This window comes from Trachypithecus francoisi, unplaced genomic scaffold (assembly GCF_009764315.1).
Source record: "Trachypithecus francoisi isolate TF-2019V2 unplaced genomic scaffold, Tfra_2.0 Lachesis_group7, whole genome shotgun sequence".
NCBI lineage: Eukaryota > Metazoa > Chordata > Mammalia > Primates > Cercopithecidae > Trachypithecus > Trachypithecus francoisi.
Window position 1 is genome coordinate 9,930,293 of NW_022681472.1, and position 12,956 is coordinate 9,943,248.

Genomic DNA, 12,956 nt, shown 5'->3' on the forward strand with positions numbered 1-12,956 from the left:
CAGCGAGACTCCGTCTCAAAAAAAAAAAAAAGAAAGAAAGAAAGGAAATGTGCTGTACATTAGCTGCATGGTTGTCAACCTGATGCCCTAATGAACTGCTTCTCAGAGTAGGGGTCTAACATGAGAAAAGTCTTTGTGTTGGGATTTCTTTGTTTATTACTCTAGATGCTACTACAAATGGAGAAAATAAAACTGTGAAAGCGAAAAAACAGCCAGAAATATATTCTTGATAGATAAAAAGTAATTTGCTTATTTTTCTTACCATATTGCCCCTTTTGATGCTAACTATAGTAACATTATCTCTTTTAAAGTATTGTGCTGCTTCTGGCAGTCATTGGGCTATTACTATTGCCTGCATTTGCCATGCCTCGGACTCTAGTTATTTCTGTGAGTTTTTTTCTCTGTCTCCCACACCAGATTGATAAATTTCAAGTAGCAGCAGTGTCGCTTGGAAAACTGCAGAAGGTGCTGTTGCGCTGTGAGGCCAGTGACAAATCACAGTACTGGTACTGTGAACAAGTCGTAGTCAGAGAGCCGGGCACCACATCCAAGTCCGTCTTCACCTGTCAAAGGTAATGGCTGGTCTCCAAGGTACTTCAAAAGAATGTGCTGCACTGTGGATGATGCTGTGTGTGTGTGTGTGTGTGTGTGTGTGTGTGTGTGTGTGTGGTATGTATCTTTTAGGTCACAGATTTGTTTCCTTAACTCAGATTTCACATCATGCATAACTCATTGATTGCTTAAATAATCTTTTGCTAAGCATTGTAAGGAAGGCTTATGTTTAATTTCTTATTACCACAATGTTTTGTGTGTCACAGAAGGACTAAAAGTTTAATACTGGAAATTATTACATAAATAGTGAGAAATTTTGCTTAACTGTTGGTTTCTTTACATTACTAAAATCGTAGTGTTACAACAGTTTCATAAGGAAATTAAGTGTGGAGAATTTTACAGAGAAGAACTTTCAGAACAGAATGTAAGGAAGACAAACATTAAATTATGGATGAGTTGGACTTTCCTTGAGCCCCATGAGGATCAGTCCTGAAAGCAGCTCTCTAAATTCCTGACCTGGCCTTGTACTGCCTAGGCTTGAGACGCAGGTCCCACAGATACTTCCTTCTTCAAATCTCCTCATAGAAATCCCACACCTTCTTGCTTAAGAAAGTGTCACCTATTTTTCCAAGAAGGCTGGTTCTCTGGATCTTTACTGAGCCCTGCTATTTCTCAAGAAAATGCTTAGCTGCGGCTAGATGGGCAATCATGTTTATTGTTGCTTGGTCTCTCAGTCACAGGAAATAGGCTGGGCCCCAGACTTACAAATTGATTTAAGGGCCGGGCGCGGTGGCTCAAGCCTGTAATCCCAGCACTTTGGGAGGCCGGGACGGGCGGATCACGAGGTCAGGAGATCGAGACCATCCTGGCTAACACTGTGAAGCCCCGTCTCTACTAAAAAAAATACAAAAAATTAGCCGGGCGAGATGGCGGGCGCCTGTAGTCCTAGCTACTCGGGAGGCTGAGGCGAGAGAATGGCGTAAACCCGGGAGGCGGAGCTTGCAATGAGCTGAGATCCGGCCACTGCACTCCAGCCTGGGCGACAGAGCGAGACTCCGTCTCAAAAAAAAAAAAAAAAAAAACCAAATTGATTTAAAACCCAATCTGTTGTGGGCATGGGAATGAGAAACTTGGGGTTCCATTTTGAAAATTTGAATCTTCAATATCGAGGGCTGCCCTGTAGCCTCTTTTTCCAAATAGGTAATCGACAGGAAATGAGATAACAACGTGCAGGCAGAATAGGGAAGAGGGGAAATTCAAGGGTCTGGATTTAGCCAAGAAAATTGCGACTTTAAGTACTAAGCAAAAAGTAAAAATAATGAGGCAATTCAACTAAAAGTCCTAAAGGCATGCCACTAAAAACTGCAAACACCCAAGATGATTGGAGCTGACTGCGGATGTACAGAAGCGGTGAGATCCACAGTAGCCCTCGTCTTTTTTGCCTTTTAGTCATTAAATTCAGTCAATTCCTTGTTCAGAGTGTCTGCTTAATTCATCCTTTCTTTTCTCTTACTACTACCTCTGCCCTGATTGATGCCCTTGTTCATCAAGACTAGCTCATCCCCGTCGTCTCCCATTTGTCTTCTGTGTCTTTCTTTCCCAGCCTACCTACCCACAACTTCCAAGCTAGCTCTTCTATGGTACTAACTAGCATCATTCTGACTTTATCTTTTCTTCTCTCATTTCTACTTTGTTTTATTTGGAATTTTATTCTTTAATATTTTATTGTATAGCTTTGCCTGAAAATGTTTCAAGAAAAATTGTGGGGGAAAATAATGTTCTAAAAGCTATATTTTAATCACATCACTCCCCTGTTAAAAACCTTCAGTAATCCTCATTGCCTACCACAAAAGCAAAGCAAAACATAACTTCCATTCAAGGCTTTGTAACATCTGACTCTATATTTCCCCCTCCAATTTGTTTTTATAGCAGTCTTCTTGCAAGATCTTAGTGAAATTAGACCCCTATATTACCTAAACAAATTCTGTTCCACTCTGCTTCTGTCCCCTGGAGTGCTAGTCTTCACTCAGGAGGACCTTTCCTTGGTCTATTCTCCCCGTTATAATCCTATCCATCCTCAAGTTCCAATTCCAATTTGGCCTGTAGTATGACTTAATTGACCAAACTACAAATATTTTTTCTGTTCTCTCAATGTGTACTCAGAACTTAGCACAGCACAGGCACCCCCATCTGATGAGTAACACGTAGCACTGAAGAGGACTTGGGTGTCATTTCCCCGCCTGCTCCCACCTCCAGCACACAGGCATCTCTGGGGCACTGGCGGCAGCTCTGTTTTATTCCCTGCATCGGAAGAGGTAGAGTGTGCTTCATCCAGGACTTTCATCTTATGTTCTGATATACTTTGTCACATTAACTTAGCTGATTTCTTTTAAATATGAAGTCTCCTGGTGGGTAATTTAGATGCATTCACTGCCACTGTCCATGTCTACACATACATTTCACGTCATCACCCATCATTTATTGCGCTACCTTACTTTTATTTTTTTTTTGAGATGGAGTCTTGCTCTGTCACAGGCTGGAGTGCAGTGACTCGATCTCAGCTCACTGCAACCTTCACCTCCTGGGTTGAAGCAATTCTACTGCCTCATGCTCCCAAGTAGCTGGGATTACAGGTGTGTACCACCATGCCTGGTTAACTTTTGTGTTTTTAGTCGAGGTAGGGTTTCACCATGTTGGCCAGGCTGGTCTCCAACTCCTGACCTCAGGCAATCCGCCTGCCTTAACCTCCCAAAGTGCTGGATTACAGGCATGAGTCACTGCACCCGGCCCCTGCACTACCTTACTTCTTGTTTGTGCTGTGCTACCATGGCCTCCTTTGGAAGGAAGGAACATAAGTGATAGCTTAATTATTATAATTCCAACGGGTTGTATCTGAAAGAATTTTAGTTACAAAATATATTGAACAATCACAAATAATGTAACAGATATAAAATATTAAATGCTAATATTTAATACCCTGCTCATAGTAGGTCCTAAATAAATGGTGGCTAGTGCTCATTCATGTAATACCCTGATGAAGAAAGTAAGTTGCAAAAATAATTCCTTTCTACTATGTAGCTATAAAGAGATGGGACAGGTCCTACTTCCTTACTTCTTAAAGAAGCAGAAGAGTGTGATACCAGGAATAGAACTTGTGGCACAGCAGGTTTCTTTCTACTGCAGAAAAAGACTATTCTGAAGCCACTTATAGTTACTTCTGTGCTCCCAGAGCCTTTTCTGTGCATATGAGGTCAAGGTCAGTGTCCACGGAGCCTGGAAGGCTGTTCTGAGGGGAAAGGAGACCCGTGGGTGCACACAGGAGCTGGACTGGACAGTCCTGGCGGGGGAGCTGGGTAGGGTATGATGCTGGGTATGTTCATTGTGGCTAGTTCGTTCTGGGGTGCAGGCATCCAAAATGCTCAGGTGCACATCACAGAAGGGAAAAGGAAAGAAAATCTCGTTCATGATCCTTGGAGCTTCCTCAGAGAACAAGAATTTACAGCACAGCTGAATTAGGGCAGAGAGAAAGACCACCGAGTGCTTGTTCCTTTTGTGGGCTCAGGGGAAATGATTAGGTGAGACACAAAGCAGAGCCGCGGGAAGAGACTGCTTCTGTGCATCACAGAGGCTGCCTGCGAGTGTGCGCATCCTCCTTTCCTTTTTCCCTCTTCAATTGAACACCCACGTCCTTATGGCTTTATTTTATTTCTATGCCTGAAGATATTATTTTTCTGTCTTTTGTACATTTAATATAGATAGGGGTATACATCACTGAATTTCTACCATTTACACTGCAGGCTTGGCTATTTGAGGTTTGCAGCAAACAAAATTTGTATTTGAATAAGGCAGACATTCAACTGACTTTATGAATTAATGCAAATATTTTTATTTAGTATTTGTATTAGCTTCCTGTGGCTGCCGTAACAAATTGCCACAGACTTGATTGCGTTGAACAACTGAAATATATCCTTTTGCAGTTCCTGGAGGCCAGTGATCCACGATCCAGGTGTCATCGGGGCCTCACTGTCTCGGAAGGCCTGGGAAACAGTCCTTCCTCGCCCTCCCCACTTCTGCTGGGTGCTGATTGTCCTTGGGTTTCCTTGGCTTGCAGCTGCATCACTCCAGCCTCTGCTCCATTGTCACGTGGCTGTCTTCCTTGTGTGTCTGTGTCTCTGTGTTTCTTACCTTTTTTAAAGACACTGTTGTCATTGGTCTAGGCCCATCCTACTCCAGTATGGCCTCATCTTTACTAATTACATCTGCAAAAATCCTGTTTCCAAACAAGGTCATGTTCTGAGGTTCTAGGTGGCCACGAATTTTGGAGGAACACTATTTAACCCAGTATACTTTTTGAGTGGATTCTGTAATGTACTGTTTAGCATTAAATTAGGGAATCTCCAGATTTTTCTGTGTTAACAAACTTGAACTATTGTGTATGCGTGTGTATATGTGAGTCTTGACTTTAATGTGAAATTATTAAAAATAAGTTAGCATCTATCTTTTAATAGAAACAATACCATTCACAATATTTATTTGATAACCTGCTTGACCTGAGAGGGCCTGGAAACAAGGAGCATCAAAAGCCTCTCAATGTTGTCTTCCATAACTCCTGACTGGTTTGGGAAATTACATTGACACGAGCTTGCAGAAGCAAAGTTATTTGAAATAAAGGCCATATCTAGGGAAATTCTAAATAGAAGGAGAATTTATAAATGCAGAAATCAATCAGTTAAATGCAAATAACTACAAAGAATGACCAACATGGAGAAACCCTGTCTCTACTAAAAATACAAAACTAGCCAGCCGTGGTGGTGCATGCCTGTAATCCCAGCTACTCAGGAGGCTGAGGCAGAAGAATTGCTTGAACCCAGGAGGTGGAGGTAGTGGTGAGCTCACAGTGCACCATTACACTCCAGCCTGGGCAACAAGAGCAAAAACTCTGTCTCAAAAACAAATAAAGAAATAAAATGATCTAACTTGACTTGTCAAGGCAAGACAGCATGATCAGCTTTGTCCTCTCAAAACCAAATTGTGGTCAGATAGGTGGAGTGACCCTGAGGCACATTCACCTGAGGAATAAGGATGTGATGCTGCACAGGTTCCTTAGAGTTGACATTGCAGCTAACACCTTTAAAGTGTTCCCATCTCATTTCTATTCAGGATTCTTGGCTTTTTAATTTTTATTTATTTATTTATTTATTTTGAGAAAGGTTGAGATTATCTCCTTTGTGCAAAGTATAAGAAAAGAAGACTTTAAAAGCTTTCCACTATGGATAGAATAGACTATCAGCAAATCCTGAATACCTCTGGTAGGTGGAATGCCACTTCCACTCCAGACCCACACCCTTTTCACAGTCCTCAGCACCTTCTTACTAATTGTTGAAAAAAAGAGTCTGTTGTTCCACCGAAACAATTGTGGGCCCCCTGCAGGCAGGTGAGGCAGACCTTTGGGCAAGGCAAATTAAAGGCCTTCCTTTCATCCTTGAGATCACACTCTAGGGGAACCTTTGCAGCCAAAAGCTGGCCTTGGCCACACAGCAGGCCTACAGCTCAACCAGGGCCTGGCAGACAGGTTCTTCTCTGCTCCTCACGGGCCTTCACTGTGTTCTCAGCTGGTGCTATTGGATCTGAGTTTACCTAACTCTTGGCCATTCCCTGGTGCCTGGAGTCCTGTAGGCTTTCATGTGTATATTTACTGGTAAGTTGACAAAAGATGTGTCACCTCTGCCAGGAGATATTTCCTGAAGCCACAGATTGGGAAACTCATTTTCCTGTACACATTTCACAAGGCATGTGACATTAACTCAGCACTTACTACATTAAATTATATGTGTGTGTTTATGTGTCTATCCGACTTCTCCAGCTCAGTACACTTTTCCCCAAGGTTGGCCTGATGTCTTATATTTTTACTTTCAGCTCCTGTCATTGTTTTTGAAATAGAATAGTTAAATTTACATGTGTAATAAATTCAACCAAAATGCATGCATTAATCAAGACACTATAAGCCCAAAGGGAAATCATATTAAAAGACAGATTTGGAATTAGAACATAAAATTTAAAAGGTTTAATTGTATCTTAACCTCACTAAGACATATATAAACGAAATTGTCACTTAATACCCATTTTTAAGTGTTAATGACAACAAAAAACCAAAGAGTGATTCTTAGAATTAGCTTGAGTTAAAAAAAACAAAACAAAACAAAACAAAATGTGTCCCACTGGTACATAATTTTTTTTTTTTTTTTTTTTTTGCCCAGGCTGGAGTGCAGTGGCGCCATCTCGGCTCACTGCAAGCTCTGCCTCCCGGGTTCACGCCATTCTCCTGCCTCAGCCTCCCAGTAGCTGGGACTACCGGCGCCCGCCACCACGCCTGGCTAATATTTTGTATTTTTAGTAGAGACGGGGTTTCACCGTATTAGCCAGGATGGTCTCGATCTCCTGACCTCATGATCTGCCCGCCTCGGCCTCCCAAAGTGCTGGGATTACAGGCATGAGCCACCGCGCCCGGCCACTGGTATAGATTTTTAAGCAAAACGCAGTTTACTTGTCTCAGGATCTCACTCTTGAAAAACTGAAGTGGCTAGTTGACCAACCACACCGCAAGGGGGCTCCACCTTGACGGCCTGGCAGAGAGCTGCGTTTCTGCTACTCTGTCACTGCAGCCTCACATACCAGCAGGGCCGCATCTCCATGCGTGAGATTCTTACGTGGAAGCAAGGCTGATAATCACCCCTCTACTATCCCATCATTATTATTCACAAAGCATTCTCCTTGCTTAATTGCCTTGTGGCAACTCTGGCGGTTATTCCATGAAAAGCAAACATGAGGCACATGCTCTTAGGAGGTTGTAATCAAGACCTTCGGTATCCACAGGACAAATACACAGAACATAATAGGTACTCAGAAAGTGTGCGCTAAATTAGTGAATTCGTGAGTAAATCATGAGCTGAGCCTTATACAGAACAGGACTGAGTATATCATTTGTGGAGAGGGTCAGGAAAAGAAGCAGGGGCAGCCCTGTTTGAACAGCATCCTTCTTCTGCGTAAGTATAGTTGGCAAGAGAACTTTTACACCTAGGCCGGCTCTGACTGAAGGTGTTAGTGTGTGGTGAATTAAAAATGAATTATCCCCCTACCTTGGCCATTTACCTTTCTAGGGTTTTCTTCCAATTCTCCTGAGTAGAGTACATTTTGCTTCTGTCCCTAGACATTCTCCAGGGATATTGTTACTCTTTTCCCTCATTTGTTTTAGCTCATTTTATTCTTTCTTCTGCTTATTGAAATTCATATCCCTCAAGGCCCCGGACAAAATGTTATCCATGCCATGAAGCTTTCTCTGCTTGCCAGCCAGAACTGTGTTCATCCTTACCCTCTTTAAATTCCTCCAGCACTTGACTTAGACCTTTGTGCAATTCTTGCCAAACAGTGCACTGCCATTGTTTGTGAACGTATTTGTCTCACATACCAGATGATATGCTTCTTAAGGGTAGGGTCTCATAAATTTATCTTTATTTTCCAGTATGGTTTCTTGTACCGAGTATGGATTTAGCAAATATTTATAGATAGGAATGGGGAAGGGAAGGAAGGAGGGATGGGGGTAAGGACGATGGATGGAAAACATAATGGAATCCCAAGTTGGAAGAAACCTTAGAGGTCACCTAATCTTTGCATGAGTTCCCTCTGTAACATACTCAGATGTCTCATTACAAATAAGTTATGTATTTATTTATTTTCAAAATAATTCAGCCTGTCTACAAATGGTTTTATTTTCCCTTTCTGGGAAAAGTGGGGGTGGGAAGGGTGAGGGGAGATGATGAATGATATAGATAAAAAAGATGTTGAAATTTTGATAAAGTACAGAAATGTAAAATACAATTTTTATAGGGAGAAGGGAATAATAAAAATTATCATGAGGCAGTGAGCAATCATTTAACTTTACTGATTTTTTTTTTCCTGAAAGAGGCCGCTATTAATCATTTCTTGCTATTCTGAGCATGTGTTTGTGCTGCTGCAGATTTCTGTGCTCTTCTTTGTCAGTTTGCGCCATTCCTTGGTGCGAAAGTGACAAGTAGTGATGGTGGCAACCTGACAGAATGAGGTGCAGCAATGAGTCTTGTTCATTTTTTTGGGATGGGGGTGGAGACATAGAATCTTCAAATATTTCTTCTGCCATTTTCAATGTGAATGTGTGACAAATATAAAATATATCTCAGACTAAATATAATCTGTACTACTCTTTACCTTATTACACATCTTCCCCCGGCAAAACACCCTACATGTTTTAAGGCAGGAGCACCCCAACACATTCCACAGTTGTCTACTCTAATCTTAAAAGACTAAGAGAATTTTTGCCCCTGTCTTTGTGTTTCTTAGCTAGGCCAGTGAAAGGGAGCTCCCTGGTGACCGAGGGGTTTAGGCATTCTTTTTTTTTTTTTTTTTTGAGACGGAGTCTCGCTCTGTCACCCAAGCTGGAGTGCACTGGCCAGATCTCAGCTCACTGCAAGCTCCGCCTTCCGGGTTCACACCATTCTCCTGCCTCAGCCTCCCGAGTAGCTGGGACTACAGGCCCCCGCCACCTCGCCCGGCTAGTTTTTTGTATTTTTTAGTAGAGACGGGGTTTCACCGTGTTAGCCATTCTTTAGCTGATGGCTGCAGAGAATGGATTGTGTTCTTGGTCAAGCAACCTTCTCCTGCTTGCTTTTTATTCCACTCCTTTAATATCATCACTGCACCTCTCAAGCCATACTGCTCCAATTCTCCCACCTGTTCACTGGCTTTGGGGAAATTTTCTTGTCCTAATGCAAAAACTTGCTTCACTATCCAAGGCCTACTGTTTTATGGCACATCTGAGAAAAGTAGGGTGGTTGTTGGTTGACTGGCAGTCACCCCAAATATATTTTCTGTAACACCAACTGTGTACAAGGCACTGTGTTTGGCAGTCAGAAAATGCAGTAGTAACGACTATACTGTAATACATTTATGTATGTTTAATTCTGTATCCTTTGTGTAGCTACAATTATTCATAATTTACAAATGAGGAAATTGAGGGTTACACAGATTAAGAATATGGGTTAAGGTTGCACAAGCAGTAGATGTTGAAGCCAGGTTTTGAAACAAGGCAATCTGACTCTACTTGAAATTTAACATCTGTATTCTTTTTTCTTTCTTTCTTTCTTTTTTTTTTTTTTGAGATGGAGTCTTGCTCTGTCACCCAGGCTGGAGTGCAGTGGAGCGATCTCAGCCCACTGCAACCTCTGCCTCCCAGGTTCAAGTGATTCTCCTGCCTCAGCCTCCTGAGTAGCTGGGATTACAGGTGTGCGCCACCATGCCTGGCCAATTTTTGTATTTTTAGTAGAGATGGGCTTTCACCATATTGGCCAGGCTGGTCTAGAACTCCTGACCTCAGGTGATCCACTTGCCTCGGCCTCCCAAAGTGCTGGGATTACAGGTGCAAGCTACTGCGCTGGGCCCTGAAGTCTGTATTTTTAAACATGAAGCTGACTGCCTTTATTCAGGCATATAAAGTAAACTCTTTACATATTTAACAATGTAACTGGAAAGATGGGATACATAAACCAAAACATAACTAATAAAGTAAGATTGCATAATTAGGGGCTGACTAAATGTGCAAAATACATTGTATGTGTGTTATTAGGTTCCAGAGGAGGAAAGACCACTGTGAGCTAAAGTGGTCAGAAGGAAATGAGATTTCTCTTAACTCTGGAAAAATGGAGAGATGAGCAATCCTGACAGCTGGGTAGGACTGTGAGCTCACAGTTCGCCTTTATACCCCACACCTTCCCATTATCTGCTGATTGCAAGGCTAGTGTGGTGGCATCAGTCTTACAGCTCAGACTCTAAGTTCCTTGACATTGTCAGATCCTTGAGTAACCCACACACAACCCCTGCCCCTAACCCATCTTGTCCAGCAGCCTCCTGTGCGTCAGACTCATGGAATCCCATTGGACTCTGTACCTTTGCCAGTGCTGTTGTCTCCCTCTATGGTGCCCTTCCTGACCTACTTATTGTCCAGCCTTCAGCTCAAGTATCACCTCTTTGTTGAATTTTTTTGTTCTTCATTCCTTTGCACTTCCCCATTCCTGCCATTCAGTTGGTCAGTCTCTTTCTTCTCCTATAACATCTGTATTTAAGTCACTCATCACACTTTGTTACATTTCTATCTTCACATATCTGTTTTCTTCTGTTTTACAGTGGAAGCTCCTCAGGTCAGGTTTCTTCTCTCTTTTGTTTTTCTTGTAGCTCCAGCACTTAGGAAAATGCCTGCACACACAGGGCACTTTCTAAGTATCTATTGAATGGATAGATGGAAGGATGGAAGGAATGAGAGTATGCGTAAGTGTGTGGGATAGCAATAACCATGTTTTTTTGTGGGTAATAATAAAATTGATATACCATGTAATACTACAAAAAATGCTTGTACATGACTTTTCGTTTCAGCTTCACAACACTGCTATGAGGCAGGTAATTTAGTCGAAGAAAGTAAGCTTCAGGAGGGTAAGATCACAAAGCCAGTAAATGGCAAAGCTGGTTTTCTGACCTTTTCTTCAAAAAGGGAGCTTATAATGCTAAAGTTTACCTGGTTTAGGGGGAAGCTGCCCAGAGGATCAGCTATTAGCTCACCCGAAACACGTTTTCCAACATGAAAATATTTCACCAACTTTTATGGTTATATTCTTGTTTTTTTTTTTAATGAGATGGAGTCTCACTCTGTTGCCCAGGCTGGAGTGCAGTGGCATGATCTCAGCTCACTGCAAGCTCCACCTCCCAGGTTCATTCTATTCTCCTGCCTCAGCCTCCTGAGTAGTTGGGACTATAGGTGCCTGCCACCACGCCCGGCTAATTTTTTGTGTTTTTAGTAGACGGGGTTTCACCATGTTAGCCAGGATGGTCTTGATCTCCTGACCTTGTGATCCGCCCGCCTCGGCCTCTCAAAGTGCTGGGATTACAGGCGTGAGCCACCACGCTTGGCCAATGGTAATATTCTTTTTGCAAACACTGAGGAAGAGATTTTAGAGGAAGTCAGGTGAAAGCAAGACAGAAACTCTCTTACAGGAAATATTAAAATAGGGAGTCTATTTTTCTGTGCCAAGTTTCCCTGCAACCAATGTGCAGGCCATGTTTTCTAGGCTGGCCCAGGTACCATGCTCAAAATCTGAAACCCACCCTTGCCCTTTGCTCCAGCTTGGTTCTGGGAGTGCTCTGCTGGAGTCCCATTTGCTTTTACAGGTGATAGTGATAGAGGACTGACAAATCTGGAGAGGTGGGTGGTTAGCAGGATTAGCAACGTATATATTTCGTTCTTCAAGCCAGAGGTATGATACCATTCTTAGTGCTATGATGAGTATGTAATAGGATGGATTGTGTTTGACTGTATAAAAAGCAATTTTATAGTTAACATTTAGTGTGCAAAATTAATGCAGAATCAACCTCATTTTAAAATGGAGAAAATCAGAAATTAATTTTCTCTCTATTTTCTCCTCTCTCTTTCTTTCTCTCTCTCTTTTTCCTCAGATGGCTTCCTTTCATGTCTCAGGGCATAATTCATTCAGAAATTGAACTTTATCTTCAAGGTGAGGATTACTGAAACCATCGGTAGAAGAAAGTACAAGATGATTTTGTTACATCTGGACATCATGGAACACTATTCCCCAGTTTTCCTCAGAACAGCCCCTTTGATCATTTATCTTTTATTGTTGGATTTATAGTATTCCTCACAGTGAAATAAAAACATATGTAAATCTGTGTCTTAGAAATGTTACATGCCCTACTTGAAGTTAAAAATCAACGTAAGGATTTGCCACTGTTAAAGAGTTAAACTCATGTTTCTTCTTTTCCCACTTACGATGTCATCAGACAGATCTATTATTAACTGCACTTCACTTTTATTTTTGCAGAAATGCAAATAAATCATCAACCTAAAATACAAGAGGAAGCAAATGGTAAATGTTGTTGCCACTTTTCATCTTTTAATCATCTGAAATAACCCATTTCTGTTTTAAGATTACCAACCTTACACATTTTTTATAGTACATTCTTATTGAGTTTAACTGTTGATTGAAAAATACTTAAAATGAGTACAGGAATAAGCATTAAAGTATAGTTGATTTATAAAGAAACTAACAGCAACTTTAGGCCCAAATGCTTTTTTCCTTAATGCTTCTCTTCAATAATTTAAATATATGGGGAAAATAATTATTTTCTGAATGGTTAAATTATATTAACTTCTTTTAGTTGTACTTTTTTAAAAACTTATTTGCATATTGGTTTCTTAGTTTCCTTTTAAAGTTTTTATAATTATCTTTTTCTATTAGATCCTCTTCAAATCAATCTGCAATTATAGTATTAATATGTTACATTTTTTAAGTTGATCTGAATGAAATGGA

The 12,956-nt window shown here is 41.4% G+C and overlaps 1 protein-coding gene across 1 annotated transcript in view; it reads left to right on the forward strand.

The window, feature by feature from the left end:
• Positions 1–12,322, forward strand: part of LOC117079157 (lipoxygenase homology domain-containing protein 1-like) — a 36,924-nt gene extending 24,602 nt beyond the window's left edge. Inside the window, exons 5-6 of the mRNA XM_033202787.1 lie at positions 418–572; positions 12,085–12,322. Coding sequence (XP_033058678.1) covers positions 418–572; positions 12,085–12,157 — 228 coding nt within the window. The 3' untranslated portion in view covers positions 12,158–12,322. The remainder of the gene's footprint in view (positions 1–417; positions 573–12,084) is intronic.
• Positions 12,323–12,956: the final 634 nt, after the last annotated feature.